The sequence below is a fragment of the Bos javanicus genome, chromosome 2 (genome assembly GCF_032452875.1).
Source record: "Bos javanicus breed banteng chromosome 2, ARS-OSU_banteng_1.0, whole genome shotgun sequence".
NCBI lineage: Eukaryota > Metazoa > Chordata > Mammalia > Artiodactyla > Bovidae > Bos > Bos javanicus.
The window spans coordinates 122,017,450-122,037,342 of NC_083869.1; the positions used below are offsets into that span (position 1 = coordinate 122,017,450).

At 54.5% G+C, this 19,893-nt stretch overlaps 1 protein-coding gene across 5 annotated transcripts; it reads right to left on the bottom strand.

The window, feature by feature from the left end:
* Positions 1-1,498: 1,498 nt before the first annotated feature.
* HCRTR1 (hypocretin receptor 1) lies at positions 1,499-12,354 on the bottom strand. 5 transcript variants are annotated; one of them, XM_061389733.1, is made up of 9 exons: positions 12,169-12,354; positions 11,207-11,762; positions 9,720-11,071; positions 9,360-9,538; positions 7,752-7,995; positions 7,279-7,394; positions 5,439-5,665; positions 4,257-4,378; positions 1,499-2,371 (listed from the first exon to the last, which is right to left on the bottom strand). In XM_061389733.1, exons 3-9 carry the CDS (start codon positions 9,916-9,918, stop codon positions 2,181-2,183), a joined length of 1,278 nt encoding a protein of 425 aa, XP_061245717.1. In that variant the 5' UTR covers positions 9,919-11,071; positions 11,207-11,762; positions 12,169-12,354; the 3' UTR covers positions 1,499-2,180. The 5 variants fall into 5 exon arrangements, 4 of the variants coding, with proteins under 4 accessions (XP_061245717.1, XP_061245728.1, XP_061245708.1 ...); XM_061389744.1 differs by lacking the exon at positions 12,169-12,354 and having other exon boundaries at positions 9,720-10,060; positions 10,986-11,071; positions 11,207-11,911; XM_061389724.1 differs by lacking the exon at positions 12,169-12,354 and having other exon boundaries at positions 9,720-10,520; positions 10,986-11,071; positions 11,207-11,911.
* Positions 12,355-19,893: the final 7,539 nt, after the last annotated feature.

The following is a 19,893-nucleotide window of genomic DNA, read 5'->3' on the forward strand; positions in this document are numbered from 1 at the left end:
AGTCCAGTTCCCAGAGGCCAGTCCCCACCTGGAGCTAGAACCCCCTCCATTTACTCCACTGTCAGTCTGGCCTCTGCTTGCCAACCTCCAGTGACAATTCAGTGCCTTTCCAGGCAGCCCATTTCCTGCTTGACTAATAGGGACTTCTTCCTGATGTGGATCCCAAATCCCACCACGTTGGAAACATCACCCATTGGCTATGGTTTTCTCTCTCAGGCCACCCAGAACCTGTTTCACCCTCTCAGCGTGCCAGCCCCCTAGGTAGCTGAAACCTGTCACTGTGTTTCCCCCCCCAGGGCCTCCCTTCCCTAGGTCACATAGTCCTGGGCTCCTCAAAAGCTCTTCACTGAGCTTCATCCCTGGTGACCTCTGAATTATCCGAGTTCCCCAAAACGGAGGCCCGAGGCCCACCACGATGCTGGGCTCAACCAGCAGAGAGTCGGGTAGAAATGCAGACATTAGGGGAAGCTTCTGTTGTTCCTTTGCTCCACTGAGCCACGTGTCTACTGAAACCCACGTGTAGAACAGTGCCAGTCATGTGCTGTCACCCTGACGCTCAGCTGGGACTGAGGAGCCCAGGACCTGGCTTCGTCCTTACGGTCATGGCTGGTTCTAGGCTTGGGGGCCAGCCGTCACACCTCATTCTACCACACTGCCCCCCACCCCAAGCCTGGCTACAAACTGGACAAGTTTGGATCCCAAGGCCAGAGGGAGGGGAGTGGAGAATGGGTGGGACACCCCATCCCGCCTGGCAATGACTCTCAGGAGCTGGGCTGGTGAGTCCTCTGGAGAGAGGGATGACAAGCACAGACCACTCCTTCCACCTGCTCTGCCCACGAGGAGGGGTGCTGACGTGTTCCTGGGCTGGGTCCCTGGCAGGAGCTGCATTTTGCCCCCATTTTCTGATGGGCGAGGTCATTAATCAGGTTAAGCAGAGCCGGCAGTGCACAGGGCCGAGCCAGCCTCTGCCAGCTGTCTGCCGCTCCTCCCAGCAGAGAGCCCTTCAGAAGGCTCCCACCTCCTGCTCCGGCCGTGAGGATCAGGGCCTCCAGCCGCCCTCTAATCATCTGGTAGCAGATGGAGCCTGTCGAGCCCAGTCCCTGGCTTTCTCTTTTTATTCAGTAAGTTCACGGAAAAGAAATGCAAGCCCTGATCTCCAAGAAAGTGAAGATAACAGTAAACCAGTTAACCCTGCTGTCTGCCCACCCTCTCACCTTCCACAGGCTCTTGGGCCCAGGAGCTGACAGATGTGGCCACGACAGGTCCTGGCACCAGGATCAGCGCCTCATGAGGGGGCAGCAGCCTGTGAGCCCCGAGGCCTGGCCAGGAGCCACCTGGGATTCAGTGTGTCGGGGGCAAGAGGGGTCAGCAGAGAGCTGCCTTCCAGCGCTGCCTTGACCGCCCCCTCCTCCCCCAGCCTCCCCAGCTTCTCACTCCCTACCTTCTCCCTCCTAACCTAAGAAGCCCAGATTTTGTGTAATGACAAGGAAAGAGAACAGTCAGTGCCAGGCTTTTAATGACAGTTGCTTCAGGCTGCTAGCCTCCCTGCCAAACGGCAACATGGAGAGTGTTCTGTGACACCACCAGTCAGCGGGGTCCAGTCTGTGGTGTGTGCACTTGGCACCTGGTGGGGGGTGGGGGGGCTGTTTTCCCACCAGAGAGGGACTCGGCTCAGATTAGTTCACACAGGCCTCAAGGAGCGGCTGCCAAGTGCAGTCTGGGTTTTAGGGAGCCCCTGGACCAGATGGAAATGCCTGCTGGGACCCTTAAAGCAGACTCCAGGGAAGACCTGTAATTGGGTAGGAGAAGGTCTTTGGGAGGCAGGCCAAGCTCTGGAAGGATGATGGCGATGGATGGTACCATGGGGTATGGCCAAGTGAAAGGAGCGAGACGATAATCTTGTCTGTAATGCTTTGCAGTTTACGGAGAGCTTTCCATTTATCCTGAGCGTGCTTAATCCTCGCATCCTGTGTCCCTCTTAGGGCACACAGTTGAGAGAAGGGAAGTGACACTGCCCGGTGGCAAACAGGCAGAAAACCAGGAGTGGAGCCCCAGGCGGCCTCACACTGCAACCAGCAGTCTTTCCACGAGTCGTGGGGGCGGGCCCCCAAGAGCCAGAGGAGCAGCCCAGGCAGAGGACAGGTTGCACGCCCCCCTAGAGCCACCAGCCTGGCGCCCGCTCAGGGCAGCACCGTGGTGACGCTGGTGAGCAGCACGTGCTCCGAGGCTTTGGAGACGGAGCACCGGCTCTGCAAGGACAAGGACTTGTGGCTGGCAGAGGAGCGAGGGCTGGGGACCTTCAGAGAGACGCAGGGACCCAGGCCAGGCAGGCAGCAGGAGAAGGCAGCCTTAAACTGCTCCCGGAACTTGCCTTGGTTGGGAGACAGAAGACACAGCCATAAGCAGACAGAGATGGGCTTCGGCCCAGGAACACCGACATAGCTCAAGCCAAGCTGCCTGTGAACGGGGGCAAGGGGTGGGGGGAGGAAGGGTAGCCCCAGGCAGGAGACAGCCCCAAGGCAACCTCGCCCCTGCCAGGTAGAGAGAGGATAGGCCCTGGAGCAGATTCCCAAGGAGAAATGCAATTTTCGTCTGATTCCTTGACAGCGCCCTGGCTCTGAGCCCGGCTCAAAATGTGGCGTCTGGCTCAGGGACCTCAGGTCACCTCCGCCCCGGCCGGCGTGTAGGTGAAGGGGCTCAGGGCTCACCATCTGTGGCTAGGCTTTGCCCACCTCTGCCCCACAGTGGTGAAGATGACCACAGCAGTGGCCCTCAAACGAGGCGCTGTGCCTGGTGCCTGGGCTCGTCATCCAGCTCACCCCAGCACCCTGAGGGGCCTGAGTCCTTCATCCTCCTCACTCCACTGATGAGACACCCAGGTCCGCTGGCCTGTCACCATGCAGAATTTGGACCCCGTTCTAATTCTAAAGCCCTTCACTTAAAGTTGAGAGTGGGGGAACGGTGGGGAAGGAGGGACCACCATGACCACCTGTTCAGCCAGAGGACCCCAGGCAATAGACTGCTGTAACTGAACAACCACGTTTCATCACTGGCAAGCCACGCTGGTGCCCAGCAGAGGGCTGAGCACACAGTGCTGTGCTTAGACACGCAGCTGTGTCTGACTCTTTGCGACCCCATAGATTGTAGCCTGCCAGACTCCTCTGTCCATGGGGATTCTCCAGGCAAGAATAATGGAGTGGGTTGCCATGCCCTCCTCCAGGGGACTGTCCCAACTCGGGGATCAAACCCAGGTCTCCTGCATCGCAGGCAGATTTTTTTTACCATCTGAGCCACCAGGGAAGCCCCCAACACAGAGTAGGCTCTCAGTAAATGTAGAGTCAGTTAAGGAATGCTCTCCAGCACATGCTCATTTCTGTTCTCTGAGCCGGAAACCAGTGGCTAGCCTTTGTTAAGTAATTCTTTAGTCTCGGTGAAGGCTAAGATACTGACCCTGGCCCCTTCTTTAACTTTTCAACGTTTTCGCAAAAATCGTTTTGTGTCCAGGCTTGAAGAGTCATCTGGTTCTCAGGCCTGGTCCAAGTCAGAGGTCTGGTGAGTCACACTCTGCTGAGCCCAGGCGGGGGCCGGGGTGGGGCCTTTCCACCCTGAGGCTGGGAGGTAGTGGAGGCGGGTGGGGGCTGTGGGACAGCTGGGAGAGGAGACCTGCAGGGAGAGGGGACCACAGATGCCTGGAGAGTGACAGGGCTGGTGCTGGAGGCAGGTGGATTCAGGGGTAGCCCCTCCAGATCCTGGCCATACTGCCAGTATGTGTCTAGCTGGGCATGGGGAAGCCACTTCCTGGCTCTGGGCTGCCTCTGCTGGTGGCCCTCCCTTCCTCCCATGCCTTGATTATGCAGTCACCTTTTCAGACAGGGGCTCCATCTGGAGCCTGTGTCAACCAGACTGGCTGATCCGTGGTCCTGCTCTGCATGTGTCAGGCAGGGGTGGAGGTGAGCTGGCCCTCCCGCAGCGCTCCCGCCCACCCACTGGTCTGCATCATCTGCAAAACTGGATCCAGGTGCTGGACACCTTCTTCGGCCACTACTGGGAGTGTGGCCTGTCTCCCACTCAAACCAGGGCTCCTGGGTGGGGCCAGGTGTTCCCCCTGAGTGGGGGTGCCCAGAGCAGGGTCACAGTCCCCAGGAGGGAGCAGGTGTATCCTCCCAGGCTTTATTCAGCCTGGAGTGGAGATGCAGAGACTGCCGTCCTGGGGACTCTTGCCACCCTCTGTTACTCTGCGTCCCCAGTCCACTCACCACTGAGGAAGTTGTAGATGATGGGGTTGGCAGCGCTGTTGGCATATACCAGCCAGTGGGAGAAAGTGAAGCAGGCATAGACAGCTTCCCGGTCGCTGGCTTGGCGGAACATCCCAAACACCCTAGGACCGGGAGGGGCAGGACACTCAGAAACGGGGTGTGTGTGTGTGTTTTGTTGGGCAGGAGTCACCATCCTCATCTAGCATACAGGAAAACCAAGACTCAGAAAAGGAAAGTGAGTTGTCCAAGGTCACACAGCTCATGAATGGCTGTAAAGTACAGGAGTCCCACGGTCCCTTCTGTTCACCAGATGGCCTTTTCCTGGGCCTCTGGGTCTAGGGTCCTGACCACAGTTTGGGGTTCTTGAACACAGAGTGTATGGCCGAAGTGGGCCTAGGGGCAGGAGCCAGGGCACCTCTGCTCCGTCACCGACCGTCCGATCCCCTGGGGCTCCCCTTCCCCTTTATCATCTGTCTTCACAGCAGCATGGTGAGTCATAGACATCATCCGATTTTCAAATAGAGAAACAGATTCAGAGAAGCAAAGTGACGTGCCCAAGATCACACAGCCGGGAAGTGGCGGAGCACAAACTCTCGCTCAGATTGTCTCACATTGTGGAACGGCCCGGTATTTGGCCCTCCCCACCCCCACCCCACCACGGCCTCTGCTCTTCCAGATACCCATGGGTGTGGTCCCTCCCTTCAAGTCTCTGCCAAATGTCACTTTCTCAGGCCTTTTTTAAAAACCATTACATCTTAAAAAAAAAGATTTTTAAAAACCGCCACCAATCTCGGTCATTGTCACTTTTTATCCCCTTTCCCTATTTTTTTCTTCCTAGCAGTTATTGCTGGCTGACATTGTAATATATTAATATGTCCATTCTTGTCCACCAGATGTCATTTCCACCAAGGCAGGACATTGTACCCTGCCCCTGTTCACTCTGTTCCCAGCCCCTACAACCTGATGACTGAGTGAACAGATGAGAGGATAGCCTTAGGAGGCAGGCGGGTTATTCTTCCCATTTTACAGATGAGGAGATTGAGGCTCAAAAAAGAGAAACAACTACCCCAAGGTCACACAGTGAGTGAGCAGTGGGCCCGTTCTTTCTCTAAAGCCGAGAACTCTCCTTTCCCTTGACTCCACCACCTCTCCCCACCCCAGCCGCTCCCCATGTGCTCTCACCTCTTGAGGACGTTGAGGACACTGATGGGCAGGTAGCAGAGGGCGAAGACCAGCAGCACCACCATCAGCATCTTGGCTGTCTTCCTCCGGGCTTGCATCTGCTTCACCTCGGCCAGGAAGGCGCGGGCCCGAGGCTGGGGCTCTGCACCCAGGCTTTGCCCCTGCTCCTCCAGCTGGACTGAGGGCCGCCTCCAGTTCCTGACCAGGGCTGACGTGGTGCCAGGGATCTGTCCAGCACACAGACAGCAGTTGTGGGTACAGCACCTTGGGAGGGGTGTTCTGCTTTGCTGGGCTGGACTCTGGGGCAGGGCAGAAGTGAGCAAGGGACCAAACCCTTGCAGTAGGAAGGAACTAATAATCATGATAAAGACCAATATCCTGGACTTGAGTATACTTCCGTTTTTCCATTAGCTCATTGTGAGCCCTCCCACAATATACCTCTTGGGAACATGTTATTGGCCTTTAGTTATAGATGAGGTAGGGGACGCTCGACAAGTCCCCAGGTCACAGCCTGGGGCCTGAACATCCTCCTAGCTACCCATCCATCTTCCTCAGTGGTGAGTTGTGCCTTCCCCTGGCCCATGCCTGACTCGAGGAGGCCCGAGCAAGGGGTGAACAGGTGGGCAGCATGGAATGGCCTGGGCCTCAGAGCACAGGTCCCAGCCTAGGTCGGTGCCTGTAGGCCTCTGATGATTCTGGGCTCCTGGAGCAGCACAGAAACCTTCACAGCCTCTCCCACACTAGACACCTGAATCACCCTACAGCAGAAGGGCATGGGGCTAGAGTTCACGAAACCTGGGGTCTAGGGCCGGCTCAGCCGTTCATGAGCTGTGTGACCTTGGTATGTGACTCACTTTTCTTTTCTGAGCCTTCGTGTTTCCTGTTGGTCAGACAGGACTGAGCAACTTTCACTTTGCACAATGTTTGAGAATCTATATCAGAACTGGAGAAGGGAAAGGCTACCCACTCAAGTATTCTGGCCTGGAGAATTCCAGGGACTGTACAGTCCATGGGGTCACAAAGAGTCGAACACAACTGAGTGACTTTCTCTCACTCTGCACTTGTTCCTGTTGACTGGGGGACTGTGAGGAGCAGACGGCAAGTGTTGGTGGACCGCAAGCCTGCTCGTGTTCAGGCTGGCATCCTCTCCCTGTCCAGGCCCTGATGCAGGACTCACCCCCACAAGTGCCACTGCCACGGAGCACCCCCTCCCTTGGCAAACACCACCCCCACCCCCCACCCCATGGAACTTGCTGTCGGTCAGTTCGTAATAGAGGAGAGAAGGAAGGCTCTGGAACCAGGAAGGCTGTTACTCATTGGCTGTGGAACTGGTCGCCCTTACTCAGCGTTTGTATTGTGGGTAATATTGCTTCTTCGGTTAAATATTAATGTTGTGAAGACACTGCAAGCCAAGTGCGTAACTGGGAAGCAGCACAGAGGTACAATTCTTGTTGCTGAGGCCCTGCACCGAGCACTGGAACCCCCAGACCTGGGTTTTAGTCCCTGCTCTTCCACTCACTGTGAAGGATTTGGGAGAAGTTGCTTTGCCTCTCTAGGTCTCAGTTCTCTCATATATGGAGTTGGGGATAATGTTTGGTGGTGGAGAGGATACAAGACTGGCTGGGAGTGCCCGGCGTGATAACTACTGACACTACGACAGTGTCAGTCACTTTGGTTCCAGGGCCGGCACTCGCACTTCTGGCCTGGAGTGTGTCCCTAGGCCTTGCCTCTCTGGGTGCAGCCAGAACGGCATGTTCTGAAGGCAGAGAACTGTGTACTCCCTCAGATGAGGACCCTTGTGCCCTCCCAGACCAGACAGTGACACCAGAGTGGGCCTCACCTGGCGGCCCCAGAGCTTGCGGAAGATCTGGAAATAGGCCATGGCCATGAGACCCAGCGGGGCCAGGTAGGTGACGATGAAGAAGCAACTGTGGTAGATCTTGGGATAGAGATCGTCTGCAGGAGCCAAGACGTAGAAGGGTTGGGCCCCCAGCCTGCCCCGCTTAGCAATACCACCCTGCCCCGACTAGAGCCAAAGCCAGAAGCTCAGCCCCATGCAGAGCCCTGGCAGAGAGACCCTGGAGTTACCCAGCTCATGGGTGTCCATCCTGGAGGAACCCTGGCACAGATGTTGACCCTAGAGAAGGTACCCAACCTGGAGGTAACCCTGGTAGATGCCTGCTTTAGAGTGTCCTCCTGAGAGAGCCACACCCGGGGGTGCCCACTGCAAAAGTGCCCTGAGAGATGTCTTCCGCTGGGTATGTATCCCAGAGGTGCCCACCTCAGGTGCCCTCCCAAGGCTCCCGCTCTTACCAGCCCAGCGTTCATCACAGACGGAGAAGAGCCGGGTGCGGTTGGCTAGCTCGGGTAGCACACTGCTGCATTCCATGACCGCAGCCTGGGGCACCATGACGGCCAGCGACACAGCCCAGATACCCAGGATGGAGCCCCGGGCACGCCGGGCAGTGCTCTTGAACAGCAGAGGGTGGCAGATGGCATACCAGCGGTCCAAGGCGATGAAGCTGAGGGTCAGCACTGCCACGGACACAGACACGGCCTGCCCCATGGGGACACAATGTCAGTCATTTTGGGGGCCACTCGGAGACATGGGGTGAGTGATGGAGCTCAGAGCCCAGAAATACCAGGCATCCAGGTGCAATGCTGATCCTGACTCCACCACTTATGCCTGGGTGCTGTGCTATGCTTAGTTGCTCAGTCATGTCCGAATCTTTATGATCCCATGGACTGTGGCCCGCCAGGCTCCTCTGTCCATGGGATTTTCCATGGCAAGAATACTCCTGTGAATGCCATGCCCTCCTCCAGGGGATTTTCCCAGCCCAAGGATCAAACCCAGGTCTCAGGCAGATTCTTTGGCATCTGAACCACAAGGGAAGCCTTACTGCCAGGGTAGATTTGGTCAAATCACTTACCCTCTCTGAGCCTCATCTGCAGAATGAGAATATATCATCCTGGCAGGATTCTTTTTAGAATAAATGAAATTATGGGTGGAGAACACCCAGCCTGAGACCTGGCACATAGCAGGTGTACTAACTTACACTTCTGGAAATAACCACGTGCCAGACACTGTTCTCAGGACCCTCACAATGACCCACAAGGTGAGTACTCTTACCTCCAAGGTACAGATGAGGAAACTGAAGAACAGAAAGGTTAAATAACTTGCCTTAGGTGAATTTCCTCACCTGCCTGTCTTTATTTTCAGGGTGGCCGGAGTTAATCAGTTGACTGGAAAAACCTCAATATAATGGGAAAACCAAGAGGCATTCTCTCTGCCCTGGGATTTCATCCCTTTCCCCGGGCTGTAAGGGAAAAGTGTCCTCATTCTGGGAGGCAAAGATGCAGGTGGGCACTGGCTCCAGGAGTGCCCCCTGCCTTCTGGGGTATAGGGAGGCAAGGAATGAAACCCTGGCCTCTGGCCAATCCTCCTTCCATCCCGCCAACCCCACTGGGTATCCTGATTCTCACCACTGGGAAAGGGAAGGCCCTGGCCAGGGGTGGGAGGGGAGGGAAGGGGAGGAGACTCTTTCCAGCAGGCCCCCTCAAATCTGCCCTACCTCCGGATCAGGGAGCAGGCCCAGCACTCTGTCACAGCAAGCTTGTGCCTGTCGCCTCCACGGTGTGCCTGTGTGCCTGGAGGTGACTGTACATGTGTCCCCAAATGACTGTGTGTATGTCTGCGGGTGTGACCTGGAGGGGATCTCTGTATCCGTACTTGGGGCTGTGTCTCTGTCCTTAAGTGTCAGGCCTGGTAGCCTGCCCTTGCTGACAGCAGAGCATAACCCTGTCGAGGTACTGAGCCACCATCTGAAAGTCAAGACTAAGGGTCCCTGAGATCTAGCAAGGCCATGGTTGTTGTGCTTGGTGTGTCAGAGGGATCACGAGGGTCACCCAGGCGGAGCTCACCTGTAGATAGGGGATGACCTTGCAGAGGGCATGGCCGAAGAGCCAGGATTCAGTGATGTCTACTAACAAGCTAGCCGGCAGGCAGATGGCCGTCACCAGCACGTCGGCCAGGGACAGGTTGACGATGAAGTAGTTGGTGACCGTCCTCATGTGGTGGTTGCGCCACACGGCCAGGCACACTGCAGGGTGAGCAGGGGAAGAAGTGAGGCTGGAGGCAGAGCCACGCCCAGTCCAGCCGGGCCCCTGCAGCGAGACCCTTCCCCACACTACCCAGGAGGGACTGGGGAGAGAAGTGAGGCCCAGGACCCCTCCCAGTCCCCAGGGGAACCCCGCAGCACTCCCAGAGACCTGGAAACCTACCCAGTGTGTTGCCCACCAGGGCTATGAAGAACACAGCCACGTAGGCTGCGATGAGGACCCACTCGTACTGCTTCGGGTACAGATAATCACGCCACAGATAGCGGAGAAACTCGTCTTCATAGTCTGGAGGCTCCGGGGACCGTTCCCTGCCCTCCGTGGGGACCCCCATCTGGGGCCCTGGGGTGGCTGAGGGCTCCATGAGCTCAGGAGCCACTAAGGCTGACGGGCATCCCAGGCTTTCCCCAGGGAGGGGTGCGCCTGGGCCAGGCTTCAGCCCACTTCCCTCGGTGGAGGGGGGCCAGTCTTGCACTCAGGTGTTTAGGGTCCCAGCCCCAAACCTTCTGAAGGAAGGAAGGAAGAAAGGGAATATTAGGGAATGTGCTGGGTTACGTGCAGATAAGCCCTCTCAATTCTCACAATCGTGGGTTAGGATGAGCCTGAAATGGTTGGAGAAAGCCTTGCATCCCCACTTCATACCAATTGGTCAACTCACCTCTCAGCCTTGGCTTCCCCATCTATCTCGTAGAGTAATAACTGAACCTGCTTCACAGGGCCAGTGAGGAGAAATCAGCTTTAATGAACGCCAAGGGTTTTACCCAGAAACTGGCTGGCTTCCTCGCCGTTGTGGGTTACCACTATTAAGAGCTCCGCTTTGCAGAAGAGACAGAAGCTCAAGAGAGGTTGAGCCCCTTGCTCAAGGTCAAAAGGCCACTATGGTCTGTCTGAGTCCACCAAACACCACAGCTTAGGAAGGAGAAGCCATCCTGGTTGCAAACACCTCTCCTGGGTCAGTTCACGGGCCTGAATTTTGGGGTTGTAAAAAAAATTATCAAGGGTGGCTTTCAGAGACCCAGGCCCCGCCCACCAGACCTGCCAGACCCTCCCAGGTGGACACACACCCACGCACACACACGGTGTGGGTGGAGGTGCAGGGAGGAGCTGACAGCCTCCCTGAAAGCGAGGGGAGAGCCCCAGGCCCAGGGGCTGAGCGGGTCAGCACCCCCGGCCTCAGATAGTCCCCGCTTTGAATCCCTCGACCGCGATGAGCCCCGGCGGCCGCCAGGGGTCGCTGGACCGGCGCGCCGGCCGCCCTCTTCATTCATAAATCCGGCCTCGCACCCCGCTGCTCCTTCCTCGCTCAGACCCCTCCTCCCCTCAAGCTGAGCCGGGACGACCCCGGATGTGTGTAGGAGGGTTGCGGATCCCTGGAGACCCCCGGAAGAGCATGAGGGGTCTCCTTTAGATCCCCACCGGGCGCCGACGGACCTGCTTCCCCAGCGGGACCTCACTGCATCTCGGAGGCTGTGGGGCGGCGGTCGGAGGAGCGAGAGCGCGAAGGGTTCTTTAGGAACCTGACGGAAAGAGGTCAGAGCCTGCTGGGGACCAACCTCCCAGCACCTAGGTCATAGCTCCCGAGACCCCTGGCTTCCGCCGAGGGTCCTCTGGAGCCGCCCACCCCGGGCCCAGGGGTCCCCCAAGCCCCGCACCTGTTGGCTCTGGGACCTGGGCGTCCTCGGCTGCTGATCCCCCGATCGTGCAACGGGACTTCGCCTCCCCTCCCGGAAGACCGGTCTCCGGGGCCCGGGTCTGGGGGCAGGGCACAGGGCTGGGGCAGCCCCCTCCCTAGGCTGCGCTGTCTGGGCTCGCTCGGCTGGGCACGAGCGCCGGCTCAGGCGCGGGCTGTGGCTGGGCGCGGGCTCCGCGGAGCTGCGCGCCGCGGGGAGGGGGGGGCCGGGGCGGGAGGGGCAGGGCGGGGAGGGGGGCCCCCAGCCTGTCTCGGCTGCAGGTCTCCCAACCCCCGAGTCTCAGAGGGCGGAGGGAGAGGCTCGTCCCTCCCAGCTCACGACTTCACGCGTCCATCCCACCTTCATTCATGTGTCCACCCGTTCATTCATTACGTTCGCATGCATTCAACATTCCTGCCTCCGCCTACGCTGCATTCAGAGCGCACCTACTGTGTGCCGATGGGCCCTCGGGCAGCTTCGGAGAGCCACAGTGCTGGAGGTGGGTCCCAGCTCCACCTCTGCCCGCTGCCTCACCTAGCTGACGAGGATGATGGCACAGGTGGGTGACCAGGGTGCGAGAGCGTCGCCTGCACGGTCTCCTGCTAGGCTCCAGCTGTTGCTGGAGCAGTGGGCTCCCAGAGATGCCTGGAGACCCTACTTGCCCATCTCCCAACCTCTGATTCTATCTGCCCTCCAGTCCTTTCTGTTCATGACTGCTTCACCCCTCCCAAGACAGGAAGGATAGATGGGGGCAGCACTCAGGGGAGCAGAGGGGCTGATGAATTCAACAAACGTTTTCTCAGCTGTGTGTCAGGCAATGAGCTAGAATATTACAGCTGCCATTTGCACAGTCCCCGCCATGCATGATCCCATCTAATCTTCACATCAACCCGGTGAGGCGGCTGTTCACCACCCCATTGCACAGATAAGGACCCTGGACTCACGTGGTTCAGTGACTTGTCCAGGGTCACACAGCAGAGGCCGAGCTGGGATTCAAACCTGCCCAGTTCTCCAGGTCTATCCTCCTCTGCCAGACAGAGGTGCCCAGGCTGGCTGGAGGCAGGTGGGCTCACAGCCAGGCAAGTCCTCTACAGTGTGACAGAGCTGCTGGGGCACAGAAGGACAGATTGATTCAACCAGGACGTCAGGACAGTCTCCAAGAGCAGGGATGTAGAGACTTAAAGAGAAGGAAGCCCTGCGGTGGGGGTGGGGGGCAGGGGTGGTGGACTCAAGGCAGAAGAAAAAACAGGGACAGAAGTATGGGGGTTGGGCCTTCCTGGAGACACAAGCCAGTGAAGGGTGACCTCTTAGGCATCGAGCTGTCACCTTGACCTTCCTCTGTGTCCGGACAGGACCTTCCTAACCCGTCAGATTCACCCTCCTCTCTGACACTCAGAGACTCACACCCCTTCCCTCCTGGGAGGGGATTCCTGAGCTGGAACTTCCATCTTCCCTGTTGCAGCCAAAGGCTTTTTTCCAAAGGAACTAGAGATGCACATTAGGCATAGAGGGTGTGGAAGGGAAGCTGGGGGCAGGTCAGGGACCTGCTTCACCTGTCCCGGGCAGGAAAGAGGACCGAGGCTGGTGCTTACGTAGCACTCTGTCCCTGCGTAGCATCTGCACAGTAAGTGATCATTCAGCGCATCCATGAGGTTCCAAGGCTCTGAACCAGCCCCACCCATCTAGAGCTGCCCGAGGTGCCTGCCTGCCATAGAGAATGGATGAGGAGACGTGTGTGTGTGTGTGTGTGTGTGTGTGGTGGGGCAGGGGGAAGAGAGAGAGTTTGAGTGTCTGTATTTAGAAGTAAGGGTTGTGACTACATGTTTGGGGAATCCAGTGTGTGACTCTGTGTGTGTGTGTGTGTGTGCGTGTCTGAACATGCATGTGGGTAGGGGACAGGCTCTGGGTTGATGACTGGAGTCACCCAGGGTGGGATGTGTCTGTATGATTTGTCTCTATGCATACTGGTGTCCATGTCTATGAAGGGTGTGTGTGTGTGTGTGTCTTGGGGGTGTCTGTCTCTCAGTGTGTCTGGATGTGTGGTTGTAGCTTTGACGAGCACGGCCTCCCAGTTCGTTCCCCTGTGAGTGTGGGAATGTGAGGTGGTGTGCCTTTGTGTCCATGGCTCTGCGAGTGTGCGTGCATGGAACTGGGTACGTCTGCCCCCACAGCGATGACTCATCTAATCTCCCAAGTGAATCCTCCCTGTCCCCCGCCCATCTAGAGCTGTGACTGTTTGCTAGGTAGAGGCTGGGGAGTGGGCTGCGGCACACGCGGGGCTGGGAGGCAGATCGCCCGTGGACGCTCAGATGACAGCCGCAGCAAACCAGGCACAGGTGGTGATGGGAAAGGGACAGACCCCTCTGTGCCTGCGTGGGCGATGGGCACCGGCTGAGCACAGCACAGCTACAAACCCAACGCACAGCCCAGAATGCCATGATTCAGGGCCTCCCAGACACTCTGGGTTGGAGTGAACAAGGAGCTTCCCAGGTCTCCCAAATCATTGTACTGGGGATGCACGTGTCTATGTGGGGAAGAGTCAGGCTGAGAATCCACCCCACACCCACAATATCCAGTTTCACAGAACCTGTCCCATCTCCCCTTAAGAGGGATCCTTCTTCATTCCTGGGGACCCCAGAGACTGCTCCCCAGGACAAGGATCCTGGGTGATTCCTTCTAACCTGAAGCAGCAGATCTTTCTTCCTCCCCTACCAAACCCTGGCCAGGGAGGAGGCTCTGGGTCCCCAGGTCCATCTAGCCTGGAGTCTGGCTCCCTTAGCCACGGCTTGAGGGTGGGAGAGGCCAGTTATTTGGCCTCTGTGGGCATGGAGTAGAGACCCTGGGGTGTCTTGCTCAGAGAAAATCCTGGGGCCCCCAAGGGGGCCACTGATGCTCTAGGAGACCCACCAGGAGCTGCAGTGGTTTGGTCCTTGGGCTCAGCAGCACTGTCCTCTGGGCATGCATGCTAAGCCACTTGTGTCTGACTCTTTGCAGTCCTATGGACAGTAGCCTGTCAGGCTCCTCTGTCCATGGGATTCTCCAGGCAAGAATACTGGAGTGGGTTGCCATAACCTCCTCCAGGGGATCTTCCTGACCCAGGTATTGAACCCAAGTCTCCTGCATTGGCAGGCAGGTTCTTTACCACTAGTGCCCCCTGGGAAGTCCTCTGGGAGACCTTGGCTTCTGGCAAAGCACCTGTGTCCAGAGGAGGGCCCCAGGGACCTCATAACCTCCATCTCCAGGCTGGGCGCTCAACCTGATGCCTCCTCCTCCCAGGGAGGGCCAGCCTGAAGCCTTTGCTTTGCCCAAGCTGTCAGTCAACCTTTGGCCACGCGACCTCTTTCCTGGAACCAGCCAGCTCCAGCCTTGTTGATCTAATCCTGAGCCTCTGAGCCACAGGGCCGGGTCATATCCGTCTTCCAGTGTCAGCCTGGGCACTGCCCCCAGGTGCTACCTCCCCCTCCCTCTAGCGTGACTTACAGTAACCTCTGTCTGGCTGGGACTAGAATAATCAAAATGTAATTGCATTTTCAACTCACTAATGCTGCCACGGGCCCAGGATGGGATGGGAACACTCTGGGTGGGGAGGGCAGAGGTGCTTGTCAGAAGAACAGAGATCAGAAAACAAGCAGACGTGTGGGGTGGGGCCAGGGGAAGGCCAGCAGTGAGTGGGCTGTGGGCCCAGGAAAGGGGAATTCTTTCAGAGGGCTGAGTCCAGACAGGCCATGGAGGTGGCCAGGGTGCTGTGGTCCTTGGGCCCCAAAGTACTGACCCCTGGAAGTTCCTGACAAAGCGTCATACCCACAGGAGGGACCGAGGGACCTCAGGTCCTCCATCTCCAGGCCAGGCGCTCAGGTTTTGTGCCCCTCTCTTTTGGGGGAAGGCCAGTCTTTTTCCAGGGTTTGAGTGATTGGAAAGGACCCACCATCCACCAGGAGAACCAGGGGCCCAGGGTCCAAAGTCAGGCATCCTCAGTGGCTTCACCAGGTAGGGAGCATCTTCACGCCAGGGCTGGAGCTAGAGAGAAGGGGCTGGAGACAGCAGTCTTATGTCTGCTCACTCACTCATAGACCCACTCAACAAACAGACACTGGTGGGAGGTAGGCTGCAGAACTGGGGGGTTCTCCTGCTTAGGCTGTGGAGGCCCCATGTAAACATGGGTGGAGTGGGTATCAAACGCATTAGGGTGGGAGCTGCGGAGTCAGGCCTGGGGGTGGGACGGGGCCCGGACCAACAATGGGCAGTGCATGTGGATCCGAAGGAACACAGACTAAACCCCTCAGCTTGTTAATTCTGGTGTTGAAAGGAGGTGAGGAGTACGGGCTCTGGGGCCAGAGAGGCCTGGGTTAGAGAAGTGGCTCTGTCGCTTACTACTGTGTGATCTTGGACCAGTCACTTCACCTCTCTGATGGACTGGGTCATGGCCGTCAAACATGTCCGTGTCCTAATCCCCAGAATCTGGAAATAAGTTACAAGGCCAAAGAGGCTTTGCAGATGGGACTAAGTGAAAGGTCTTGAGGTGGAGCAGCCTAAGTTAACAAGGTGGGCCCAATATGGTGTAATGAGGACAGGTCCTCATAAGGAGGCAGGCGGGTGAGAAAGAGGAGATGTGAGGACAGAAGCAGAGGTTAGAGCGATGCCGGCCCTGGAAGGGACAACGGACCAAGGCATGATAGCAGCCTCTAGAAGCTGGAAAAGATGAACAACATAGTCTTTCCTGAAGTCTCCAGAGGAAACGCAGCCCTGCCAGTTCCTTGATTTTTAGCCTCATATGACACATTTGGACTTCTAAACTCCAGAAACATAAGAAAGAAAATTTTGTGTGCTTTTAAGTCACTTAATGGTAATATGTTACAACGCAATAGGAAATAATACAACCTCTCTGTGTCTCAGTTCACTGGTTAGGAGACCAACAGGAACCTTCAGCGTATTGTTGGGTATTCGCTGTGAACGGAGCAGGTGTGCAGAGCCGCAAGCGCTGGGCACCAGAAAGACAGACAACCGCATGTTCATTCTCATGGTATTTATAAAGATCAGAGTGATCTGCATGGGAAGGAGCCAGGCTTGGCCAGATAGCCTTAGGCTTACCTGTCGTTTGTTTTGTTTTGTTGTTTGTTTTTGACGTGGACCATTTTTAAAGTCTTCATTGACTTTGTTACAATATTGCTTCTGTTTTATGTTTTATTCTTTTTTTTTTTTTTTGGCCACGAGGCATATAGGATCTTAGCTCCCTGACCAGGGACTGAACCTCTGCTTTAGAAGGGAAAGTCTTCACCACTGGATCACCAGTGAAATCCCTAGTAATGTTTTTGTTTCTCGTCATGTATTGGTGCTGGAGGCTTGTTAAAGATCCAGATCCTAAAAAAAAAAAGTAATATTAGTAGTAAACAATGATCATAGGAAACATGTACTGGTTTGGCTATTTCGACACAGGAAGATATGAGGGGAAGCAAAAGAAGGAGAGGCCCGATCTTCCTGGGAGGGGTGTATGTGAGTCTGTGTGTGTGTGTGTGTGGACTAGAGGTGAAGAGTGAGTTCGCTATGACTTGGATCACCATTCATATGAGGAAAATCTTTTAACAGGACAGAGAAAAAACCAAGATAAACAGAAAAGCTCCAGGGGCAACTGGGGCTAGGTCTTGAGGGATGAATAGAAGTTCTCAGACGGGCTTTGAGTGAAACATGCTGGGCAGAAGGGAGAGAGGAAAAGGGGGCAGGATTTCAAGCAGAGGGGACAGCATGAGGGGTGGGCATGGCCACGGGTCTGTTCTGGGGCCCCAGTAAATGCTAGTTTGGCCTGAGGGTGCTCCCACAGAGGGAAGCAATGAGAAATAGAAAGATGGATGAAGGGCTGGCCTTGAGTCTAGGCTGAGGAGCTTGGGCTCCATCCAAGAGGCAGTAGAGTTCCTGAAGGGTGTGAGTGAGGGTGTGATGTAGACTGATTGGCAGCCATACCCTCTGAAACACATTTGAAATGAATGAAGAGTACATTTTCCTTGTGAAAGATTCCAAACATTCAGAATAAAACAAAGTAAAATCATTATTTTTAATTATGTAGAGTAGCTATTGATTTCTGTATAAGAAGCTACTCTAACAAAGATTCTCCTAGTCACAGTGACTTAGAAAGATGGATGCTGATTTTTCTCGCCAGGACACCCAAGGCTGGTGAGGTGGCTCAACGATCATCAGAAAGCCAGAACTCTGCTGGGACAGAAAAGTACCCGTTTTGAGCACCGGTTCTGGCGCCAGATTGTCCAGATTTAAATCATGGATCTGCCACTTATGAGCTATGTGTCTGTGAGCATACTACTTAACTTCTCTGTGCTTGAATTTCATCATCTGTTAAATGGGCATGATATAGTTTCAGCCTAAGATAGGAAGAAGAATGTTCCCCCAAAGATGTTAGTCTGGTGGGCCATGGGGTCGCATAGAGTTGGACACAACTGAACGACTCTCACTTTCTAAAGATATCTATGTCCTAACCCCTAGAAACTGTGAATATAACCTTATATGGCAAAAAAAGGGGGACTTTGCAGAAATGGTTATGTTAAGAATCTTAAGATGTTATCCTGAATGGCCCAGGTTGGTCCAATGTAATCACCAGGGCCCTTATAAGAGGGAGGCAAGAAATCAAAATAATAATAGGAGATGTAATGATGGAAGCAAGAAACTGTAGTGATATGATGACAGGATCATGAACTGAGGAATTATAGGTGGCCACTCGGAGCTCTAAAAGGCAAAGTGGTGGATTCTTCCCTGAGTCTCCAAAAGGGAGAAGCCCAGCTGGCACACTGTTTTTAGACTTCTGACCTCCAGAATGGTAAGAGAACTTTTTTTTTTTTTAAATCACTGCTGTAGGGACTTCCCTGGGGGTCGAGTGGTTGAGAATCCAACTTGCAACGCAGGGGAGGCGGGTTTGCTCCCTGCTCAAGGAACTAAGATCCCACATGCTGGAGAGAACTAAGCCTGAAAGCCACAGCTACCGAGGGCTCTCACTCTAGAGCCCGCGCTCTGCAACGTAAAAGTCTGTATGCCACCACAAAGAGCCAGCACATCCAAAATCAATAATAATAATTTTTTAAAAATCAGCGCTGTAATTTTTTATAGCAGCAATAGGAAATACACACCCTCGTTAGGTTAAAATGACTTGATACATTCAAAGCACTTAGAAAATTACCTGACACATAGCTTACATATAAGTCTTAGCTAAAACTCTTGTCCTGGGTCAGAGGTGGCCAGCTCCACCCATATTCCGGCTAGCGGGAGGCACGTCTCTTCTGTTACATCCAGTTGGCCTGAATTTGGTCACCTGGTCACACGTAACTGCAAGGGAAGCTGAGGGATATAATGTTTTTCTGAGTAGCCCATGTGCCTACCTGAGATATATGGGTTCTAAAGGAAGGAGAGGAGGTGGCTGTTGAGGAGCTAACGGTGTCCTGCTATTAAAGACAAGAAGTTCAGCAAAGGTACTTTGCCCCCAGAGTTCGGTTAGAGACACACTTTCCAGCTTCTTTTTCTTGTGCCCCTAATCTTATGTAACATCTCTTGACTTTAAGATGAGACACCCTCCTTGATCACTCTTGGCCTCCCTCTTCCTGCTAAACCATTACTTTTGCATCTGGTTCTGTACCCACAATTAAAATGCTCTGGTTTTGTGTGTTGTGTATCTCTGAACTTCAAAATTGAAAAATCAATAAAATGTCTAAAAAACTTTATGACTATGCAAACATCATTCCCTATAGAACTAACTAGCATTCTGGGACCTCTAAAGAAGGAACTATGATCTTATAGTTGAAATGTTCTTGAAGAAGAAATGCTCCAGGCTCCAAGTTCAAATATATTTTTCTACATTCCTTTAGATACTCAAAGTCATGTTACATTTTAATTCGCTTCGTATTTGGGCCACGACTCTCTTATACAACTTTTTGTTCTCCAGGAGTTTTTCATTGCTTTTCTCTTCTCTTCTTGAGAAAAGAAACATATGCCTTTTAAATCGGGTCATTAGAATCTTCCAGCTTCTTAATTACATTATTTTTTGAATGAAGCCCATTTTTTTCTTAAGGACATTCTTCTCCAAACCCTCTGACTTCCTGTTCTAATTTTGACTGATGGTTTTATAGACCTCTGGCATTTCTATTCATTGTACTATTGGGTTAATTCCACTCTTTCGTGAATCTCTTAACTTTATCTTTCTGGAGTTTTGCCTCTGTTTTGCTGACGTGCATCTTCAAATGACATTTTAAAAAGGAGTGCATGGGAGAAAAGCTTCATCGCATGTCTGAAAATGACTTTAATTTGTCGTACGCTTACTGAGTCAGGAGGTCAACCAGCAAGCTTCACTTTATGGGGTGTGGAAAGGGGGACCGATAGGCAATCAGACGAGTTCCCACCCTGGGCCAAATAAGAAGCGATCTACTCTAGACCCCAGCACTCTGAGTAGGAACCCTGGTCCTTTTGAAAAAAATTACTCAGTTTTTTTAGAAAGTACTTCTTTCTCATTTTTTTCTTTTTTAAAATATTTTTACTTTTGAAAAATTGAGATATAGTCGATATACAGGCTTCCCTGTTAGCTTAGCTGGTAAAGAATCCACCTGCACTGAGGGAGACCTGGTTTCCCTGGATTGGGAAGATCCCCTGGAGGAGGGCATGGCAACCCACTCCAATATTCT